Source organism: Vicugna pacos, chromosome X, assembly GCF_048564905.1.
Source record: "Vicugna pacos chromosome X, VicPac4, whole genome shotgun sequence".
NCBI classification, from domain to species: Eukaryota; Metazoa; Chordata; class Mammalia; order Artiodactyla; family Camelidae; genus Vicugna; species Vicugna pacos.
The window spans coordinates 41,808,034-41,831,311 of record NC_133023.1 but is presented as its reverse complement, the minus strand read 5'-3'; the positions used below and the strand labels follow the sequence as shown (position 1 = coordinate 41,831,311).

At 46.8% G+C, this 23,278-nt stretch overlaps 1 protein-coding gene and 1 non-coding gene across 4 annotated transcripts; both read left to right on the top strand.

The window, feature by feature from the left end:
- Positions 1–15,176: 15,176 nt before the first annotated feature.
- Positions 15,177–22,651, top strand: LOC102534082 (melanoma-associated antigen D4). 3 transcript variants are annotated; one of them, XM_015252190.3, is made up of 13 exons: positions 15,177–15,337; positions 16,295–16,505; positions 16,767–17,582; positions 17,978–18,184; positions 18,285–18,348; positions 18,579–18,658; positions 19,065–19,156; positions 19,770–19,849; positions 19,933–19,975; positions 20,368–20,430; positions 21,372–21,486; positions 21,817–22,252; positions 22,437–22,651. In XM_015252190.3, the coding sequence occupies exons 2-12, from the start codon at positions 16,296–16,298 to the stop codon at positions 22,249–22,251; spliced, it is 2,205 nt and encodes a 734-aa protein (XP_015107676.1). In that variant the 5' UTR covers positions 15,177–15,337; position 16,295; the 3' UTR covers position 22,252; positions 22,437–22,651. The 3 variants fall into 3 exon arrangements, with proteins under 3 accessions (XP_015107676.1, XP_015107675.1, XP_031526957.1); XM_015252189.3 differs by having other exon boundaries at positions 15,178–15,337; positions 21,817–22,247; XM_031671097.2 differs by lacking the exon at positions 15,177–15,337 and adding an exon at positions 15,380–15,632 and having other exon boundaries at positions 21,817–22,247.
- LOC116277180 (small nucleolar RNA SNORA11) lies at positions 21,017–21,144 on the top strand. Its single transcript, XR_004186663.1, has one exon. It is a non-coding gene; the product is annotated as a small nucleolar RNA SNORA11 (small nucleolar RNA).
- Positions 22,652–23,278: the final 627 nt, after the last annotated feature.

Genomic DNA, 23,278 nt, shown 5'->3' with positions numbered 1-23,278 from the left:
ATAAAAGAATTATCCACTTACTTTGCACATAATTTATTTTATGTACCTCATCTTTTACAATTGTCTTCAACTAGACAACATATATCCCTACTTCCCTTTTAAGAAATGCCTTTCCACTATCATTAAATTGTATATCCATAATGTTTTGCACAACTCTTATTGTATCTAGCCAATAACCACCCTCTTCAATGCCCTCTGCCTCAAATAAAAGAAGGATCTGAGGATCAAAATTATCTGATGATCGTTTTTCCTTGATGGCCACTCTATGAATGATCCTCACAAGTGTGCTGCTTGATCAACCTCTTGCTTAGACCTGTGTTAGCTGTCCTGGGGCTGCTCTTAACCCCTGGGAAATTGGTGTCGTGCTCTCATAAACTCTCATCATGCTTGCTTTTCTCTGTCTTCGCAAATACATCCTACTGAGGGGCCATACCCATGCAGCATACACCATTACACAGAAGTACCCAAATAGGTTCATTACAAACTTTAACTCATTATCTCAGGGGAATGGAGTGGAGGGAGGATCTGATGGTAAACTAAGGTCATCATATCAGAGATTTCTGTGTGGTTAGTCCATCTCCACTTCAGTTCATGCAAGTCCTCAAGACATTACCTGTAATCCTCCATCAGCTTAAGGTCACAATTCAGGCCCCTGGTGAATTATAACAAAGCACAGAGCTTGGGAAATATTAGCATTTCAATGCCAAAATATGGCTGTTTCTTTCTACTGAGTCTCATTCATCTGACATCACCCGCAAAAATGTCCTTGGGATCAAGTGATCATACTTACAACCTTTTGTGGCTTGTGATAGTCAATTCTCTGGTTCATTTTAGAGGTTTGATATAAGAAATTCCCAAAACCAGCAGCAAGGCAACTTCCATCTGGAATTCTTGTTTTGTCCCTGAGGGGACTCAGTTTCTTTCCAGCACCCCACGATGGGGAGTGTTCCCTGGTATACATAGGAAAGACTTGATAAGATACTTCTTGTTTTCCTTTCTGCAAAAGCGATGCACACATCAGACTCTTACCTTTACAGTATGTGCGTCCCACATAGCCACCTGAATGGAACCTGCTTCAGAATGAGGAGTGAGTTCTTGTCCCTGTCCCTTTCTCTGCAGCTTTATCATTGGTGCGATCCCAGCTGCTAGGTTTTCACCAGAAGCGATCACTGTGTATCACTTTGCTGTACACCAGAAACTAACACAACGTTGTAAATCAACTATACTTTGGTAAAGGAAAAAAATGGTATTTTTTCTTCCAGTTTTATTGAGATATTATTGACATACAGCACTATGTACATTTAAGTATACAACATGATTTGTGTTAGATATATCATGAAATGACTGCCACAGTAAGTCTGATGAACATCCATCATCTCACATAGATCTGTAAGTAAATAAATAGAAAAACAATTTTCCTTGTGATGAGAATTCTGAGGACTTACTTTCTTAACTGTCATATATAACACACAACAGTGTTAATTCTATTTATCGTTTTATACATGTCACCACTAGTACTTATTTATCTTGTCACTGGAAATTTGTACCTTTTGACTGCCTTCATCCAATTTACCCTGCCCCTACCGCCTGCCTCTGGTACCCACAAATCTGATTTCTTATGCCCATGTGTTTGTGTCTTTGTTTTGTTTCATTTTGAAGTATAATTGACTTACAACACTATATTAGTTCCTGGTGCACAAAATAGTGATTGGCTATTTATATATATTTCAAAAGGATCACCACAGTAAATCTAGTTACCATCTGTTACTATACAAAGATATTACATAATTATTGCCCATGTTCCCCATACTGTACATTTCATTCCCGTGACTCATTTGTTTTGTATCTCAAAGTTTGTGCCTCCTCCCCCTAACTTCCCCCTCTCTGGCAAACACCTGCTTGTTCTCTGTGTTTATGACTATTTCTGTTTGGTTATTTTTGCTCATTCATTTTGTTTTTTAGATTCTAAATATAAGTGGAATCATACATTCAGTACTTGTCTTTCTCTGTCTGAAATAGTACACTTAGCATAATGCCCTCTAGATCCATCTATGGTGTTGCAAACAGCAAGATCTCATTCTTTTTAAAGGCTGAGTAATATTCCACTGTAGATATACTACATCTTCATTACCCATTCATTTATTGATGGACCCTTAGGTTGTTTCCATATCTTCACTGTTGTAAATAATGCTGCAATGAACATAGGTGCATATATCTCTTCAAATTAGTGTTCTTGCTTTCTTTGGATAAATACTCAGAAGTAGAATTACTGGATCGTATTGTAGTGCTATCTTTAACTTTTTGAAGAACCTTAATATTTCTTTCCATGGTGGTTGCAACAATTTACATTCCCAGCAGAGTCCATGGAGGTTCCGTTTTCTCCACATCCTTACCAACACTTGTTGTCTTTTGAAGATTGCCATTTTGACAGGTGTGAGGCAATATCTCATTTGATTTGCATTTCCCTGATGATTAGTGATTTTTAAACATTTTTTCATGTGTCTGTTGGCCATGTGTATGTCTTCCTTGGAAAAATGTCTACTCAGGTCCTCTGCCTATTTTTTAATTGGATTGTTTTGTTTTTTGATGTTGTTGTATGAGTCCTTTATATAATTTTGATATTAAGCCCTGATTGGATATACTGTTTGCAAATATCTTCTCCCATTCAGTAGGCTGCCTTTTTGTTTTAATAGTTTCCTTCACTGTGCAAAAGATTTTTAGTTTGATGTAGCAACATTTGCCATATTTTCTTTTGCTTCCCTTGACTGAGGATACATATTTTTAAAACTATTGCTAAGACTGATGTCAAAGAGCATACTGCCTATATTTTCTTATAGAAGTTTTATGGTTTCAGGTCTTACATTTAAGTCTTTAATCCATTTTGGGCTTATTTTTTGTATATGGTCTGAGAAATTGGTCTAATTTGATTCTTCTGTGTGTAGATGTCCAGTTTTCCCAGCACCATTTATTGAAAAGGCTGTCTTTCTCCCATTGTATATTCTTGTGTCCTTTGTCTAAGATTAATTGCTTATATAAGTGTGGCTTTATTTCTGGACTCTTTATTCTGTTCCATTAATCTATGTGGCTGTTTTTGTGCCAGTACCTTGCTGTTTTGATTACAGTAGCTTTTTAGTATAGTCTGAAACAAGGAGCTTGATAGTTTCATTCTGCTCTTGTTTTTTAAGATTGTTTTGGCTATTTGGAATCTTTTGTGTTTCCGTATGAATTTAGAATCATATGTTCCATGTATTTAGGTCTTCTTTAATTGTTCTCAGCAATGATTTAATGTTTTCAAATAAAGGGTTGATCATCTTTTGTAAGATCTATCCTTAAGTAATTCTTATGTTTATGCTATTGCAAATGGTATTTAAAATTTCATTTTATGGATTATTTCTCTTGTATAAATATCCATTGATTAGAATAAAGTTATTGAATATTGACTCATAAATAGTTAATGTCAGTGATATAATTAGCAGCAGTAATTTCCTCATTCTTGATTGGTAATTCCTGGTTTCTCCCTTTTATTTCCTTAAGTATTCTGGAGAGAGATTATCAATTGTGTTGATATTCTTAAAGATTACATTTGTTCTCTTTAATTTCCATTATTTTGTTGTTGTTGTCTATTTCAGTGACTTCTGCACTTTTCTTTATTTCCTTTTTTCTGCTATTTTGGTTTTAGTTGTATCTGTATTCTTGTTTCTAAATATTGCACTTTACACCATTGATTTCATTTTGATTTTTAAATATAGATATTTTGTGCTATAAATTTGTTTCTAAGGACTGCTTTAGATGCATCCTACAGATTTTAACAAATTGTGTTTTATTTTTCATTCAGTTCAAATTACTTTCCAAATTTATTTTTGATTTCTTCTTTCACACATATGCTTTATATTTTCTAAATATTTTTGGTATTTTACAGATACATTTCTGTTATTTACTTCTAACTTAATTTCATTGTGTTCCAAGAAAATCCTTTAAATTTATCCTTTCAAATTTAGTAAGACTTATTTATGGTGTAGAATATTGTCTATCATGGTAAATTTTCATGTACATATGAAAAGTATGTCTGTTCTTTTTTGTTGGGGAGAGTGTTCTAAAAATATTAATTAAATTAATTTGGGTAATAGTGTTTTCAAGCATCCTATACACTTACTGATTTTTTTTGTCAACTTGTCCAATTATGGAGATAAGAGACTTAAAACCTCTGGTCCTAATTGTGGATTTTCCTTTCTTTCATTTATTTCCAAATTATGTTTTTAGGCATATAAAGATTTAGAATTTTTAAGGCCCTCTTGATGAATTGGCCTCTTTAGGCAATTATCAATATAAATGATCCTCTCATAAATGACTCTCTTTACCCCAGTAATATATTTTATTCTGAAATATACTTTCTTTGATGTTAATATATCCATTACAGCCTTGTTTTGATTATGAATAGTATGATATATCTTTTCCCATACATTTACTTTTAACCTATATGTACTTTTATATTTAAAGTGGGATTTGTGTACACAGCACATAGGTGGATCTTACTTTTTAAAATCCAATTTGTCATGCTTCACATTGTACATTATTAGGAAAATGCAAATTTTGAAAATGACATATCACTACACACCTATTAGAATGGCCAAAATCTAGAACACTAACAACATCAAATCCCTGCAAAGATGTGCATCAACAGGAACACTCCTTCAGTGCTGGTGGGAATGCAAAATTGTTCAAACACTTTGGAAGATAGTTTGGCAGTTTCAAACAATATTAAACCTACTTTGACTATGTGATATAGCAATCATGTACATTGTTTTTTTACCCAAATGAGCTTAAAATTTCTGTGCACACAAAAACATGCACATGGATGTTTACAGTACTTTTATTCATAATTGCCATAACTTGGAAGCAATCAAGGTGTTCTTCAGTAGGTGAATAGATAAATAAAGTTTGAAACATCCAGACAATGGAATATTATTCAGCACTAAAAAGAAATGAGCTATCAAGACCTGAAAAGACATATAAGAACCTTAAGTGCAAATTACATAATGAAAGAAGCCAATATGAAAAGACTACATAATGTACAATTCCAACTATATGACATTCTGGAAAAGGCAAAACTGTGGAGAGAGTTAAAAAACCAATGGTTTCTGGCAGTTAGGAGAGAGGGAGAGATGAGTATTTGGAGCACAGAGGGTTAGGGGGGCAGTGAAACTATTCTGTATGATACTGTAATGGTGTGTACATGTTATATATATTTATCCAAACCCACAGCATGTACAACACAAACAGTGAGCCCTAATGTAAACTGTGGACTTTGGGTGATAATGAAGCATCAATGTAGATTCATTGATTGTAAGTATACCACTCTGGTGTAGGAAGTTGATAGTGGAGGAGGCTGTGGGAACAGGAGATATATGGGATGGCTCAGTAATTTTTCTCAGTTTTGCTATGAATATAAAACTGTTCTAAAAAATGGAGTCTATTTAAGAGAAAATGGAAGTCAGTTTGTCAATCTCGAACTTTTAATTGGTGCATGTAGACAATTTGTATTTATATAGTTATTGATATGATTGGATTTAAAGCTGTCATGCTATTTTCTATTTGCTCATCTATTGTTTTATTTTTTCTCATTTAAAACATTTTAAATTAAGGGAGCATTTCATGATTCCATTTATCTCCTATATAGGCTTAATAAGCATAGTTCTTTGGATAGATACATTAGGTTTATGTTTGATGCTTCTTTACTTATCACAATCTACCTTCAAATAATATTATACCACTTCACATGTGGATTTAGAATCTTACAACAGGATACTTATATTCCCCCCAGTCCTTGTTCTGCTATTTCCCAAGAAATTAATTCCATATAACTTATAATTCCACAATGCATTGTTATGAATTTTGTTTTAAATCATCAACTATAAAATATTTTTAAATATAAAAATTAATCATTTATATTGACACATCAACAAGAGAAAGGACAAAAATCACATGATTATCTCAATAGATGCATAAAAAGCATTTGATAAAATTCAGCACCCATTTATAATAAAAACTCTTACCAAAGTGGGCATAGAGGGACTATATCTCAACATAATAAAAACTGTTTATTACAAACCTAAATCCAGCATAATACTCAATGGTCAAAAGCTAAAAGCTGTCTGCCCAAAATCTGGAAAAAGACAAGGATGCTCACTCTCACCACTTCTGTTCAATATAGTATTGGAAGTCCTAGCCATAGCAATTAGACAGGAAAAAGAAGTAGAAGGGATCCAAATGGTAAGAAAAGAGGTAAAACTGTCATTATATATAGATGACATGATACTATATACAGAAAACACTGAAAGCTCTACAAAAAAAAAAAAAAAACTACTCGAGCTGATACAAGAATTCGGCAAGGTAGCAAAATGCAAGATTAACATACAGAAACCAGTGGCATTTCTTTACACTAACAATTAAATATCAGAACAGAAAATTAAAGAAGCAATCTCTTTTAAAATTGCATCCAAAAAAGTAAAATACTTTGGAATAAATCTGACCAAGGAAGTGAAAGACTTCTATGTGGAGAACTACAAAGCATTGACTAAGGAAATTAAAGATGACTTAAAGAAATGGAAAGATATCCCATGTTCTTGCATTGGCAGAATTAATACTGTTAAAATGGCATTACTACCCAAAGCAATCTACAGATTGAATGTAATCCTTATCAAATTACTCAGGAAATTTTTTCACAGAATTAGAACAAATAATTCTAAAATTTATATGGAATCACAAATTGACCCGGAATTGCCAAAGCATTACTGAAGAAAAAGAATGAAGCTGGAGGAATAACTCTCCCAGAGTTCATACAATACTACAGAGCTACAGTAATCAAAACAGCATGGTATTGGTACAAAAACAGACATATGGATCAGTGGAACAGAATACAGAGCCCAGAAATAAATCCACAAGCTTTTGATCAATTAATCTTTGACAAAGGAAGCAAGGGCATACAATGGAATAAAGACAGTCTCTTCAGCAAGTGGTGTTGGGAAAACTGGACAGCTGCATGTAAATCTGTGAAATTGGAATACTTCCACACACCGTACACAAAAATAAGCTCAAAATGGCTTAAAGATTTAAACATAAGACAAAACACTACAAACCTCCTAGAAGAAAACATAGGGAAAACATTCTCTGACATAAATCTTAGCAATGTTCTCCTTGGGCAGTCTACCCAGGCAATAGAAATAAGAGCAAAAAAGGCCAAATGACACCTAATTAAAATTAGAAGTTTTGCACAGCAAAGGAAACCATGAGCAAAACAAAAAGACAACCTATAGAATGGGAAAAAATATTTGCAAAAGATGAGACTGAAAAGGGCTTAATCTCCAGAATATATAAACAGATCATACAACGTAATAAGAAAAAAAAACAAACAACCCAATCAAAAAATGGGCAGAAGACCTAAACAAGCAATTGTCCAATGAAGACACACAAATGGCCAATAGGCACATGAAAAAATGCTCAATATCACTAATTATCATTAATTATCTCTACAATGAGGTATTATCTCACACTAGTCAGAATGGACATCATTAAAAAGTCCACAAACAGTAAATGCTTGACAGGCTGTGGAGAAAAGGGAACCCCCCTACACTGTTGATAGGAATGTAGCTTGGTGCCGCCATCATGGAAAACAATATGGAGATTCCTCAAAAGACTAAAAATACACATAACATATGATCCAGCAATCCCACTCCTGGGCATATACCTAGAGAGAACCCTAATTCAAAAAGACACATGCACCCCAATGTTCATAGCAGCACTATTCACAACAGCCAAGACATGGAAACAACCTAAATGTCCATCAATGGGATAAAGAAGAAGTGGTATATTTATACAATGGAATACTACTCAGCCATAAAAAATAATAACATAATGCCATTTGCAGTAACATGGATGGAACTGGAGAATGTCATTCTAAGTGAAGTAAGCCAGAAAGAGAAAGAGAAATACCATACGATATCACTCATATGTGGAACCTAAAAAAAAAAAGACAAATGAAATTATTTACAAAACAGAAATGGATTCACAGATATAGAAAACAAACTTATGGTTACCAGTGGGGGGAGGAGGTGGGAAGGGATAAATTGGGAGATTGAGATTTGCAGATAATAACTGATATATATATAAAATAGATAAACAACTTTCTACTGTATAGCACAGTGAACTATATTTAATATCTTACAATAACTTAATGAAAAGAATATGAATATGAATATATGTATATTCTTATATGACTTAGGTATTTTGCTGTACACCAGAAATTGACACAACATTGTAAACAGACTATACTTCAATAGATATATGTTTTAAAATAGTTTATATCTATCTTCATAGCTACCACTTCCTATATTGTCTACTCATTTATGTAGATCATATTTCCATTTATAGTCATTTTTCTTGTACCTGAAGGAAATCTTGTAGCATTTCTTATAATACCTATCTACTCATAATGAATTATTCCAGCTCCAGTATAAATGAAAAACTTTTATTTCAACTTCACTTTTAAAAAGATATTCATCAAGTGAAAAATTCTGTGTTGACATCTATTGTTTCATCATTTTAAAAATGATATGCCACTTTCCTGATAATAAGGGTCCTATAATTCTTATTTTTGTTCCTCTTAATGATGCTATATTTTTCTGATTTTATACATCTCTAGTTGTAAAGGCAAAACCCTGGGGAAGCAGGTTAGAAAAATGTCATGAATGCACATTATGCATTAACTGTGCATAGATACTGGGCCATATCCTAAAAGCATAAGTGTCAGTGAAAATAAAGCAGGATAATATTTGTACTTTCAGCCATGATAAATTATCAGGGAATAAGTTTGCTCTCCCACCTAGATATCTATAAACCAAAAAAGTTATAAAGCTTATAATACTTAGAAATAAATCTGACCAAGGAAGTGAAAGACTTCTATGCAGAGAACTACAAAACATTGACTAAGGAAATTAAAGATGACTTAAAGAAATGGAAAGATATCCCATGTTCTTGTTCTCTCAACTCACTGGATGAGGCTGACTCCAATTACTGAGGATAATCTCCTTTACTAAGTCAAGTGTTTATAGATGTCAATCACAACTACAGCATACCTTCACTGCAAAACATAGAAAATGTTTGATTGAATAACTGGGTACTAAGGCCTGGCAAAACTGGCATGTAAAACTAACCATCACAGGTATCACAAATATGTTCATTATCTTGACTATGGCAATTGCTTCAAAGATGTGTTTATATGCCGAAACTCATCAGATTGTACACTATAAATACGTACAATTTACTGGGTGTCAGTTATACCACAAGAAAGCTGTAAAAAAAAAGAGAGAGGAATTATATATGCGATATATGATATGTAAATTCAATATATCTAAGAACAAGCTTATGTAAATCAAGAGCAAACTGTCTCACAGTACACAATTTTCAATTGCATAAAGAAAAGTGATACGTAGTAAACAAACTAGAATCCTTGTCTTCATGAGAAGCACGGAGTGGGAGTGGAAAATAGGAACAAAAAGGATTGGATAAATGAATGGCAAATGTGAGGGGCTGGACAGAATGATGACGACAGTGAGATGAGCTGGATTAAGATTTTCTCAACCCTCTGATCCTCAAATATCCCTACCCTCCCTTTACTTGAACTAGTCTGACCTCTCAGGCCCTGCAGAAGTCACACTTGTTACTGCCTTAGGGACTTCTCCTAGGCTGCTCCTGGAAACCCTGAAGTGGTAACCCCTTGTCTTCTGTTCTTCTGTCTACCTCATGCTTATTTCTGAGGTCTCAGCTCACTTATCATTTCTTCCTGAAGATCTTTCCTGGCCACATACAACTTCATTCTCAATGTAAATTACTTGACCTATTTTCCTTTCTCATAGCACCCTGAAAACGTCCTTCATAGCACTTGTCAGTATTTGCCAGGACCAATGTATTTGTACATATCCGTTAGAGGGATCCTTCTGAAACATCTGGCTCATCGTTCCCTTGCAAGCCCCAGGGTGAAGGTTACCACTGTCTGTTTTGTTATCCACTGCATATCCTGGGGACCTGGTCCAGTGCCTAGTATATTATCGACTATCAAATATGCTTGTGAGAGGAATAAGTGAATGAACAAAGGGATGAATGAACTGAAAATGGGACGGCAGAGGGATTGGTGGATGAATGTGCATATTCGTGGTTTTCCCACAGATGTGGCTCCACATGGGTCTGGCAGTGGGAAATGGGCAGAGGTATATGAGGGACAACGCAGGGATGAAAGATTCACAACGTGGAACATGGGATAATGAATGGAAAGGAGAAAGAGAGACTGAGAAAAAAAACCCAGCTGGAGGACTGAAAAGACACAGGACAGAGGGAGACAGAGAGGTAGCAACAGAGAGAAATGGAGGAGAGAGAAAGAAAGTGGGACTGCAAAGTGACAAGCAGAAAACCAGGGGCAGGCAGAAATCAAAGGAGCACCCCTCCCCGACAGCACGCCTTACTGGGTGGTGATGCCCCTTTTTCTTTCCATCACCACCAGCTCTTAACATCAGCCATGAAAAACTAAAGCTGTTTGTAGAAATTTAAGGCAACAAAGGTCCTACTCCATTCATTGCTTCTGGTGAAAACCTAGTAGCTGAGACTGCACCAATGACAAGGCTGCAGAGAACGGGACAGGGACAAGAACTCACTCCTCATTCTGAAGCAGGTTCCATTCAGGTGGCTATGTGGGAAGCACATACTGTAAAGGTAAGAGTCTGATGTGTGCATCGCTTTTGCAGAAAGGAAAACAAGAGGTATCTTATCAAGTCTTTCCTATGTGTACCAGGGAACACTCCCCATCGTGGGGTGCTGGAAAGAGACTGAGTCCCCTCAGGGACAAAACAAGAATTCCAGATGGAAGTTGCCTTGCTGCTGGTTTTGGGAATTTCTTATATCAAACCTCTAAAATGAACCAGAGAATTGACTATCACAAGCCACAAAAGGTTGTAAGTATGATCACTTGATCCCAAGGACATTTTTGCGGGTGATGTCAGATGAATGAGACTCAGTAGAAAGAAACAGCCATATTTTGGCATTGAAATGCTAATATTTCCCAAGCTCTGTGCTTTGTTATAATTCACCAGGGGCCTGAATTGTGACCTTAATCTGATAGAGGATTACAGGTAACGTCCTGAGGACTTGCATGAACTGAAGTGGAGATGGGCTAACCACACAGAAATCTCTGATATGATGACCTTAGTTTACCATCAGATCCTCCCTCCACTCCATTCCCCTGAGACAATGAGTTAAAGTTTGCAATGAACATATCTGGGTACCTTCGTGTAATGGTGTATGGCCCCTCAGTGGGATGTATTTGGGGAGGACAGAGTAAAGCAAGCATGATGAGAGCTTATGAGAGTATGACACCGGTTTCCCAGGGGTTAACAGTAGGCTCAGGACAGTTAACACGGGTCTAAGCAAGAGGTTGATCAAGCAGCACACTTGTGAGGCTCATTCAGAGAGTGGTCAGCAAGAAAAAGCGATCATCAGATAAATCCTTTTGATTCTCAGATCCTTCTTTTTCAGGGATGAGGGTGGTGACTGGTGAGAAGCCAAAAAGAATAGAGCAAAACATTATCAACAGGCAACCTAATAATAGCTGAAAAACATTTCCAAAAAAAGCAGTAGTGATATGTGTTGTCTATTTCAAAGCAATTGTAAAATGTGAAGTACATCAAACAGTGTTCTGTACGAGGAGAGACAGGAGTTTGATATGTGGAAGTAGTTACTGAGGAAGACCTGAAATGATCAATTCTGTTACTGGTACAACCAAAGAATAGAAGAAGCCAGTGGGCCAGCGAAGGGATGCGTTTGCCCCTTTGGGCAGCGTAAACGTCACAGTCAAAGTATTGAGAGAGAAAATGAGGATACACTGCTTCTGTGAGAACCAGCCTAAGAATCGGGAACAGGCTTCATGTCATGTGAGGTTTGTGCATGAACCCCTGAGAAAAAAAAATCAGGTGTGAGGAACCAATGGAATTCAGGAAGCCTTAACCAGCCCTCATATCAACAGACATTCTGGTTGCCAGTAGACCTGCTTTTGCATCACTGTTATTCCTAGGAATACAGAAGAGTGCTGCCATTCTGATATAAATCCAGAAAAGAGGAGCAGACCACTTAGGACCAATTAGGAAGGAACTCCCCAAGAAATGAATGGTGAACAAGCATCTCCATCTTCCTGGTGGGCTCTTGTAAGAGTCAGCATTATTTCTCCCCAGTCTGATGAAAAGAGCCTCCTAGTCAGTTTCTTGGTTTTTCTATTCTTGCCCCTCTACAAGTCTCTCCACCTTTTTCCAGAAAATCCTTTTTCACAAAATGAGCATAAAAACCAATATGACAACACCTTGCTTAGAAACCTTCAATGGCTTTTTATTGCCTGATAAAAGAAATATGATTTTATGTCTCCAGGGGAACACATAAGTGAAATGTCATGAATACACAGTACGTGCTACCTGTGCATGGTCACTTAGACTTTGACCCATGCATAGCAGAGTGGATTATATCTTAAAAGCACAGTGCTCAGTGAAAGTGTCTGAACATAAAATAATTTAAGTGCTATCATGCTTCCAGCAATGAATCCAATCTGCTCTCCCACCTAAGTATCTATAAACCGAAAAAGTTATAAAGCTTTATGTCGTGGCACCATGGGCCACACGGCAGTGATCCCGAAGAGAGCAGAAACTAATGAGGTGTTTCCTTGGATCGCTCAGTTCCCCACAACTTCTCCCTGGACAGAGTTTACCGGCTGCAGCACAGGGAGATTGAACGCAAACACAGCTCGATGGGTAACCTGAGAGAGGGAGACAGAGCTGAGAATTCCAAGAGGCCAACGTGACTAGAAATTTCTGGGAGTAATGGCAGGAAGAGAACTGCACAGAGAGGTAGCTTGGGAGAGCTGCAAAGGTTTCCCATCTGGGTGCCACGTACGAGAAAGGGGTAGTGGTGGTAGGTGACTTTCGTTTTTCGAAGTGAGTACTGTGCATCATGGTGCCATTTGTTGAGATTGTAAAGATGGGACTTTTAAAAACAAGAAAGACAGGGGATGTGAGTGTGAGGGAGGGATGGATATACCAATACCACAGTGAGACAGAAACACCGTGAGGAGCCCTGGCGACATCCAAGGGGAGATGTCATGTAGACAAGTGAATATATGGGTTTGGATCTCAAAGGTGAAGTTCAAAGTAGGGTGGCAGATTTTGGAGTTATTAGCGTATAATATGAAATTTAATCATATGATATATGGCACATAGAGAGGCTGATACAAACATGAATATGATAAAAGTTCTCATCAGAAAAAAATTAAAACTCTATGTGGCGATGGATGTTAACTGGACTAACTGCGGTGATCATTTCACAATAATTACAAATATTGAATCATTGTGCTATACGCCCCAAAACGAATATACTGTTATATGTCAATGATACTTTTAAAAAAAAAAGGATAAAGAAAAAATAAGAATAAAAGCAAAGACGAATATAAAAGTCTGCTGTGGATTTTGTACAAAGCAGTTTCAGAGTGAGATGGGAACATAGCATCTTCTATTAGCATATAGCAGTTCATCAAGGGTTTCGTTTCTAAGGTCTGGCAGCCTCCCACAGAAACGCTTTACACAGGAAGGGCTGGAGAGGCACAGGCAGCTGACAGGGGCGGTTGCTATGCAACAGCTGAGGAAAGCCATCCAGCCAGGCAGAATGGATGTTGGTCACTGGAGAGGAAAAGCTGTGGTCCTAGCAATAGCTTCCATTCAGACACAGGGGTCCTGGAGAGGCTGACATGAAAGTGAATATAAAAGTCCACTTTTGTTTGGTTGTTTGTTAAAAAAAAATACAGGTGCAATTTGAGATGGGAAGAGAGCATTTTTCCCCAGTCATTCTGGAAACGCAGCAGCATGTGTGTTGTTGGGTAGGACCACAGTTAAGTGCTCCTTTTGCTTCCCATTTTGCATATTGAGAGGCCAGGCTCAGAGACGTCCAGTGACCTGAGCAGGCTCACACAGCTAGCGACAGACTGGCCCGACCCTCCATCCATGGAGTCCTGAAGTCCAGCCCAGCTTCTACCCACAAGATCACAGCTGCCCCAGGCCTCAGGCCTGGAAGGAACCAGGGCAAACATTTACTCTGAATCAGGGCTTGCCATGGCTCAGACACACAAGTGCCCGATTGTCCTGCCACTTCGGTGGGCACCAGGAAGGCCTCAGGGGCAGCGCGTTTGTGCCACTCACAGCGAAGAAGCCTGACAGTCGGAGCAGGGAGTGGACCCCAAGGGGCAATTCCCACACCTGGACGGACCCACATAGAGCAGGCAGAGGGTAGGGGCTGGGGCCTCTCCCTGTGTCCTCCCAGATGCAGAGCAAGAGCTTAGGTCTCAGAGAACACAAACCTTGGTTGTTTGGACAGATGTTGATCAGGGCAGGGGAGGTGGTGTGGATCCGTTACTCAAACTGAAGAGGGGAGGGTGCCTCAGCCTCCGGGGCCAGCACGAGTGGAAGATGGGTTTTGGGGGTCAGGAAGACCCGGGCCCCCATTCTGCATTTTTCATTTCCTGGCTCCACGGTCTTGTCATGTGTCTGTCTGTGCCTCGGCTTTCCGATCTGTAAAATGGGGGCGGTGACATCCACCCCGCCTCCCCTAGGGCTGCTATGAGAGGAAGACAACGCCCAGCACAGAAAGGGCTGGGACACACAAGCTGCAGAAAGAGCGCAGGGGAAGCCGATGTTCCCAGGGTGTCTGGGAGCCAGAGATGGATAGTGGAGGGAACACAAAGGGAACTGGCATCCTCTCCCCATTTCCATTTCTCTCCTTGCAGTTAGAGACTCAGCTAGAGACCTCTGTATCGGTGAGCTAGGGGTCAGGCTGGGGAGAGGGGCATAGTGTATTCCAGACCACACTGGAGCAACTTGGAGGCAAGGGGGAGGGCAGGGCTGAGAAGCATTGTGCAGAAGTGGGGGGATTGAGGGTAGGTGATGGATGGGTGGAACGGAACTCCAGGGCCTGCGGTGGGGGGCGCGAGAGGGGAATCTGGCGGGAAGGAGCAAACGCCCCCCCCCCATCCCGCCCACCCACTCGCGGAATCGCATGCGCACTGGGGACCCGCTGGAAAGGGCTTTTGTTGGGAAAGCGGGCAGGCTGGAGGGGTCGACGCATGCGCAGGCTGCCCAGCCGCCCGGGGTGCGCGGAGCAAAGGGGCGGGGTGGTCGGAGCTGCTGTGCTGGCAGCAGTAGGCGAGGGCGCGGCTGCGGGGTTCCTGGTGCTGTGGACGGACGCCATTGGAGCTCCAGGGAAGGTAAGGATCCAGCCCCAGGCAGGACCAGGAGAGGGCGAGTGGAAGCCGTTACGCCGCGCCCTCCCCACCCCCACCCCCGGATCTGAACAAAGCCCAAGCACGCAGAACCGAACCCGTTGGACCCGCAGTCTAGATAGAAGCACCCCGCCAGCTCCACCACCTCCGCCACCAGACGCTGGCTCCACGACCTGAGCCCTGCTTGCACCGGAGCCCACCCTCTGAACCCCTTTAGCAGACCAGTGTGCTGCCTGCTGGGCTTCCTGAGAGCAGAGGCCCCACCCCCACCCCAAGCACGGTGAGCTCAGAGATCACTCCAGCGGAGCTGACCGCTTTGCCCCCTTCCTGGAGTTGCATTTGAGACCTCCATCGCTCCAGTTTAAGCCTCAACTGGTCCGAGGACCCCACCCCATCCACCCGGAGCAGTCCTGTATGAGGCCAACCTAGACCGGTCGGGATCAGCTGAATTCCCCCCAACCCGGACCTAGTCAAAGGGTCCCTGCGATTCATTTTCCCAGAGCTTCCCGAGGCTCCCGTGTTCTGAGCCCTCTCATCTCACCTGCTCCCCCGCCCGCAGCCTAGCCCCCTGCTCCAGCCATTAAATTCGAGCGCTTTATTTCTGCCTCTGTCAACGCATCCCCACTGTGACTCTTGGGACCCATGCCCACCAGTCCACCCCCTGTTCCAATCCAGCCACTGGGATGGGGAGCCTGCCTGTCCTAAAGTCCCCTTTCAGTTTCGGGTCTCCTCCGACCTCCCCTATCCTTCTCCTGGGGTTCTGTCTCTTGACAGACTCTCCCCCTGCAGCCCTCACTCCGCCACCCCCTTGTACCTACTGCCTGGTAACCTGATGATTGCTGCCCCCTCCCCAACCTCCCAGGGATCCCGCCCCTTCCCCCGGAAGAGGCCTCCCCCTGCCTGCTTTCTCAGGCTGAGCTCTCTTCTCCTTGGGACCCCCAGCATGGCTGAGGGAAGCTACCGCATGGAATCCGAAGGCTACAACGTGGAAGACATGGACGAGGGTAGCGATGACGTCGGGGAGGAAGAGATGGCTGAAGGAAACGACTATGAAGAATTTGGTGCTTTTGGAGGCTACGGCGCCCTCACCAGCTTTGACATCCGTATCCTCAGAGCCTTTGGGAGCCTGGGTCCAGGCTTTCGCATCTTAGCGGTGAGGCCCCTTGGCCACCTGCTAGCCCTGGGCCTTCTCTCCTGTGACTCCAGGGAGGCTGAGGGTGAGGGTGGGTGAAGGGAGAGGGTTGAATGGGGAAGGACTGCCCAGCTTCCCCAAACCTTCCCTCTCCTGCTGGGAGAACAGGGGTTGGGGAGGGTGTGGGGGTTGTCGGGGATGCTGGCCCCTGAGAGGAGGCTGGCCAGCACAGGGAGAGCCTGTGGAGCTGTCTGCCTTCCCCTCCCCTCCCTGGTCTTGCAGAATGAGCCCTGGGAACTGGAAAACCCTATGCTGGCCAGGACTCTGATGGAGGCATTTCGACTGGATCCAGAAACACTTGCCAACGAGGCTGCCGCCCGTGCTGCCAACGTAGCCCGTGCCACCGCCTCCAACCAAGCTGTTCGGGCCGCTGCCGCTGCCGCCCGGGCCACCTACAATCAGGTGGTCGCTAACCACTCAGTGGCCACAGGCCAGGCCTCAGGAGGAGATGCCCAGCCCGAGGCTCAGGCAGCCACCCCTGAGACAAGCCTCGCTTCTCCGCACAGCTCCCAGATGCTAGTCAACAGCGAGATGGCCGCCCCCGGGGCTCCCGCAACCTCCACGCCGCCCCAGACATCCTCCCAGGGCCAGGAGGCTGCTAGCGAGGGCCCTAGTTCAGCCTGTGTTTTCTCCCAGGCCCCGTGCACCAGTGGGACAGAGGCCACCCGGCCCAAGACAGCCCTCCTGGGTCAGAACGATGTCTTTGATTTCAGCCAGCCGGCAGGTGTCAGTGGCATGGCCTTCCCACGCCCCAAGAGACCTGCCCCAGCCCAAGAGGCTGCCACAGAGGGCCCCAGTGCTGCCTCCGGGGGTCCGCAGGCGGCCTCTGCCGGGGAGGGGGCAGCCACCCGGCCCAAGACGACCAAGTCTGGGAAGGCTCTGGCCAAGACTCGGTGGGTGGAGCCTCAGAATGTGGCGGCAACAGCTGCTGCCAAGGCCAAGATGGCCACGAGCATCCCTGAGCCTGAGGGTGCAGCTGCCACCGCTCAGCAGAGTGCTGAGCCCAGGGCCAGGACTGGAGGCAAGAGGACAAAGAAGGTGAGACCTCCCTGCTGTCCCCAGCCCCCCTTGGCTCTCCTGCTTTCTCTGCCCTCTCCTCCCTCTGCTTCCTCCTCCCCTGTGCCCCGCCTCTCCCCTCCCCTCCCACCCCTCCCCTCCGCTCCCCTCCCCCCCTCCCCTCTTGTTCTCTCAGCTGGTCCGTGTTTCTCCAAGGCACGTTTACTAGCATGTTTTTACTCCACGGAGTCCCTACCCTCGGGCCTGGAGGGAGGAGTGGTTGGCTCAGTGCCTGGCACTTAGTAAGCACTCAGCACATGCCATCCGCTGTTCGTACTACCCCTGTTTCCAAGTACCTGCTCTGGTTAAGATGTGTGCCAAGCCTTTTGGACGGGGAGCCTGCGGGCCCTGAGTCTGTCCTCTCTCTAATGCTACAGTCCAAGCACCTGGATGACGAATATGAGAGCAGCGAGGAGGAGAGAGAGCCTCCCGTGGTCCCACCGACCTGGAGGGCATCGCAGCCCCCAGTGACGACGGTGCGGCCTCAGCCAGCCCCCCGGCCCCCGATGGCCCTGAGGTCCCAGGTACCCTCACGGCACGTACTGTGCTTGCCGCCCCGCAACGTGACCCTTCTGCAAGAGAGGGTAAGAGGCCTGCCTTTCCCCATCTCCCTCCTCCTCCCCAGGGGGCCAGTTCTTTGAGGTCCCCCACGCCTTGATCCCCCATGTGCTCTTCCTTCTCCAGGCAAATAAGTTGGTGAAATATCTGATGATTAAAGACTACAAGAAGATCCCCATCAAGCGCTCAGGTGGGCAACCTGTGCCCCTCCCGGAGCTCTGCCCTTCCCCCCTCCCCCAGCCCTGTCCTGTGGGCCTCCCATCACCTGCCCGCACCCTTCGGGCTCTGTCTGATTGATCGCTGCGGGTGCACAGTGTGGGGGCCTGCCTGACTGCGCCCCCCTCAGCAGGGATGACCGAGGGGCTGCTGCCCTGTGGCCCCTGCTCAGCCCGGTGCTTTCCTCGCCCTCCCCTCCCGCAGACATGCTGAAGGACGTCATCCGAGAATACGACGAACACTTCCCTGAGATCATTGAACGAGCAACTTACACGCTGGAGAAGGTGGGCACGGGGCCGGGGGAGGGGGCAGCCCCGTGGAACAGGAGCAGCAGGGAACCTTGCACCCTGCAGCCCCCGAGACCCAGTGTGGGGACCTCTGCTGTGGAAGGGAGCCCTCCTCGGCCTCTGCACACGGGAGCTTCCACTGGGTCCCTCCTTCCCTAGGTGCCTCTCCCTCGTGCTCCTCTCCGAGCATGTCTTGTCTCCTGACGTGGGACCCATTGCCTCAGCCGGCGGTGCCAGAGCTCCCACAGGGCAGTCCCTCCGTGGCCCCTCTCCTTCCATCCACGCCCAGGGCTTTGGGTTCCCCACTGAGGAAAAGTTCTAACGGGGAACTGAGTGGCTGCCTGCAGGCAGGACGCCCAGCAAGGACGTTTGATCTCACGTTCTGTTTTTGTCCCCCACGTAGAAGTTCGGGATCCACCTGAAGGAGATCGACAAGGAGGAACACCTCTACATCCTGGTCTGCACCCGGGATTCTTCAGCCCGCCTCCTGGGAAAGTGAGAGAGGGCAGGAGGGTGATGGCCTTCCTTGGTGGTGCCTCCCCACTGAACTCAGGAAAACAGGAAAACAGGGTGGAGGGCAGAGCCCAGCTCCCACCCACAGTGAGCAGGGCCGTGTAGTTGAGGGCTGGCAGGGGCAGTAGCCTGGGGCGAGGCCTTGCTGCTCTCCAGGCTTCACCGCTGCCCACCCTTCCCCCAAGTTCCTAGGAAAACAGGCCTCTTGCTCAACTCTTCCTGTCAGCGCCTGGCCAGGGCTTGGCAGAGTGGCCCTGAGGGGAGCCTCCCGTCGAGTTGTGCTCCCGATGCGATGAGCCGAGGGCAGGGAAGGGCTGGTTGTGTCTCTGGACGTGGTTCCCAGGCGTTTGCTCCCTGCCTAAGCCCATCCTCGGCGCTACCCTGGGAAGAGGTGTTCGCATCCTCACTTGATGGATGAAGTGACTCAGTCTCAGGCGGGGGAGTGAATTGTCTGGATCAGGTAGCAGGCAGTGCAGAGTGGGAGGGACTGCCCGGTAGTGCAGCGGTCTGGGAGAGGCGAGGCAAGGTGGGTGAGCCGGCTGTGGTCTCTCGGGGAAATGGCTGCTGGACAGGATCCCTCTTCCCGCACCTTCAGGACCAAGGACACTCCCAGGCTGAGCCTCCTCTTGGTGATTCTGGGAGTCATCTTCATGAACGGCAACCGTGCTAGCGAGGGTGAGTGGCTGACCTGCAGCTGGGGGGTCACCCGCGGTCTGACCTTCGTGCGCTAAGTTCTTGTACCTCATCTCCCCTCGTAGCTGTCCTCTGGGATGCTCTACGCAAGATGGGACTACGCTCTGGGTATGACTAGGGGCTCAGGGCTCCCACTGCCCTGTGTGTCCTTGGCCACAAGAGGCCCCAGGATCGCGGTAGCCTGGTGGTCTGGGTGGGGAGTGGTGTCCTGGGCTAGGTACAGTGCAATGGGTCCCACCAGGGTGGTGGAGAAACGGTCCTGAGCTCTGAGTCCCCTCTCTGCTTCGTGTGGCTGCCCTCTTCCCGCAGGAGGTCTAAGAGAAACTGTCAGGACTGGAGGCTCCATCAGACCCCTGTCAGGGGCATGGCAGAGCAGTGGCTTCTGCTGCCTGCCCAGGCCTCCATGGGGACGCTCTCCAGGCCAGGGAGTGCTCAGTCCTGCTAGGGAGGGCTCCAGTCCTCCAGTGTCTCTAGTCCTGGATTCCTTTCCTCGCACTCAGGGTCAGGCACCCGTTCCTTGGCGATCTGAGGAAACTCATTACAGACGACTTTGTGAAGCAGAAGTGAGTACTGACTGAGTTAACTTTGCCTCACACCCAGACCTTCCTCGTGTGCTGGCCTGACTGAGGAAGCCGTTCCTCAGCCCACACGTTAAGGAGAGGGACGGGTGTGCGGTGTGAGTGAGGGGCTGTGAGTGTTGGGGGAGGAGGGTTCCGGGGAGGTTGGGAAAAGGTGGCACATGTGGACCGAGAGCACGAGGAGGGCGGGATGCAACCACCGCCTCATTCATCACCTGCCCGCCAGGCTCTTAGAGAACGTCCCCTCCTTTACATCTCAGGAGCAGGCCGCCCAGAGGGTGGATGTCTGAGCGTGGCCCCGGCGGGTTAAGAGCCATTTGAGCCTGGAGCCCTGCCCTGCTGACCTCCTAGCTGAGGCCCAGCCTGCCCTTGGTGCTTGAAGTCCACGTGTGCACTCACACAGGCCCGTGAGCGAGCACAACACCCCCCCCCCAGACACACACACACACACCAGTGATGGGGAGGATGCCTGGCGTGCGCTGCTCTGGGCTGACAGTATCTTGAACTCACTGTCATTTTCTGTGGGCGACTGCCCCAGGGCTCAGCCAGGCCACCAAGGAGGCCCTGTGGTGGGCTGTACTCAGAGCAGGGGGCCTGAAGAAATGTCTCCTCTGTTTACAACACACCCGACAGGGATCTGGGTTCCTTGTGAGCAGAGGCACGAATCTCATGGCCTTCCTGAGCAAACCCCATACACGTGTCCCCCCGCACTTCCCCGTGGCCGCTGGGCAGGACCAATGGCCTAAGGCTGTGAAGGCCTCATCATCAGAGCAGACAGCCCGGGAGCGAGCCTGGGAAGGAGGCAAGGGCTGGAGGGCCAGGGCAGTCCTGCAGGAGCCCGGGCTGGGAAGGGGCCGCCTGGGAGCCACTCGTGCGGCAGCAGGTCTGTGTGGCTGGAGGCAGGTTTCTTTTTCTGTCTCGCTTAGGTACCTGGAGTACAAGAAGATCCCCAACAGCAGCCCCCCTGAGTATGAGTTCCTCTGGGGCCTGCGAGCCCACCACGAGACCAGCAAGATGAGGGTGCTGAGATTCATCGCCCAGGTAACGTGGAGCCTCTGTTCAGGGCCAGGCACTGGGGCTGGCGCTTCCCGTCCCTTGTTCGTTCCTGGGTCCCGGACTTGTCCTGCTGTTCATCCAGTGAGGATAGTGAGGCCACAGAGGTTCCCGATTCACTCACTCACACAGGTTCGCAGACGTAGGGAGTGGAGGGGGCGGAATCCCAGGTCTGGCGCAGAAGAGTAGGAGCCCGATTCCAGTTGGGTTGATTTTTTACAAAGACTCCATCAAGCGCTGAGGAAGGGGCAGGCAGGAAGCAGGTGCTCAGCGGAGGAGGGGGGCAGCTGTTGGGACGGTGCTGTTGTTCCATGGCAGTATCAGAACCGAGACCCCCGGGAATGGAGGGCTCACTTCTTGGAGGCCGTGGATGATGCTTTCAAGACGATGGATGTGGATATGGCTGAGGAACACGCCAGGGCGCGGATGAGGGCCCAGATGAACATCGGGGACGAAGCTCTGGTTGGGCGGTGGAGCTGGGACGACATACAGGTCGAGCTGCTGACCTGGGATGAGGACGGAGATTTCGGCGACGCCTGGGCCCGGATCCCCTTCGCTTTCTGGGCCCGATACCATCAGTACATTCTGAATAGCAACCGTGCCAACCGGAGGGCCACCTGGAGGGCTGGCGTCAGCAGCGGCACCAATGCTGCGGCCAGCACCAGCCTCCTCGACGGCCCCAGCACCAGCTCCACCATCCGGACCAGAAATGCCGCCAGGACCAGTGCCAGCTTCTTCTCCTGGATTCAGTAAGGTTCCGAGTCCATCCTTGAGATTATGAAAGGGGGTCGGGGTGGCGGGACTGCCAGGAGGCAGGGAAGGCCTGGGCATGGGGGGAACGAGGAGAACATGAGAAGACACTGGGTCTGCCCCTTCTCTCCGTCTCGTCTCACGTGTCATGGGACTTCTGCTGTGGCCTTTGTGTCTTGGGTGTGCAGGCAACGCTGAGCAGCCCAGCAGCCCAGCAGCCCCTTCGAGCCCGAGTGCCGCCTCGGCCCCTCCCGACAGAGCACTCGAGGAGCATCTCCCTGGCCACCGTCCACGGAAGACGGCTTGCAAGATGCAGCGCTCTCTGCCCTTCCTGCTTTCGTCGTGTGCTTTTGTCGTGCTGTCGTGGTTTTGGTATCAGTGTTTCATTAAAGTTGCAAAATCAGCCTGGACTCTGCCTCCTTTTCCTGGGCAGGTGTGGCAGGTGCTCGGGCCCTCTGGGACAGGTGAGGCCGCCTCAGCCTAAAGAGCAGGGAGGCGTGGGGAGGGCCTGGGAGGTGCGCAGGTGCCCGCTGAGCGTGGAGACCGTGAGCTGTGAGAGGCTCCGACCACACGGTTTCGTGATTTCCTACACGGTGGGGCCCCAGTTAGACACCAGCGGGGTTCCGCAGGAGCAGGGACGGGGTGGAGAGCTGTGGGCTGGTGGCCGGTCCCTCCCACCAAGGGACAGGGTCGACAGACACCCAGCAGGACCTGCCTCGGCCACCTAGTCTTCGGAGTCACTCTCCGGGAAGCCTCCCCTCGCCCTCCGCCGTTTCAGGAACTCATCCCTCAGACCGAGTGAGTCTTGAGGACAGTGAGGAAGGCCTCAGTGACACTCCCACCCGTCCAGCAGGTAGAAGGGAAGCCATGACTGCTGAGAGTCAATTTACTGAAAATGAAGCTGCATGCAGACCTGGACAGCCTGTTGCCGTGACCCTGACCCGAGGCATTTCGGGAGGCCCTGGGCCCTTCTTCTCTGGAAGCAAGGCTCTCCCAGTTGGGCCAAGGCCCGGCCTAGGTCCTGGTGCCT

Bases quoted from the DNA above. Each gene is read 5' to 3' on its own strand.
- LOC102534082 (XM_015252189.3), top strand. From the start codon at position 16,296: ATGGCTGAGGGAAGCTACCGCATGGAATCCGAAGGCTACAACGTGGAA. The intron at 18,349-18,578 runs GTGGGCAACCTG...CCCCTCCCGCAG, and splicing joins GATCCCCATCAAGCGCTCAG to ACATGCTGAAGGACGTCATC. The intron at 20,431-21,371 runs GTGAGTACTGAC...TGTCTCGCTTAG, and splicing joins GACGACTTTGTGAAGCAGAA to GTACCTGGAGTACAAGAAGA.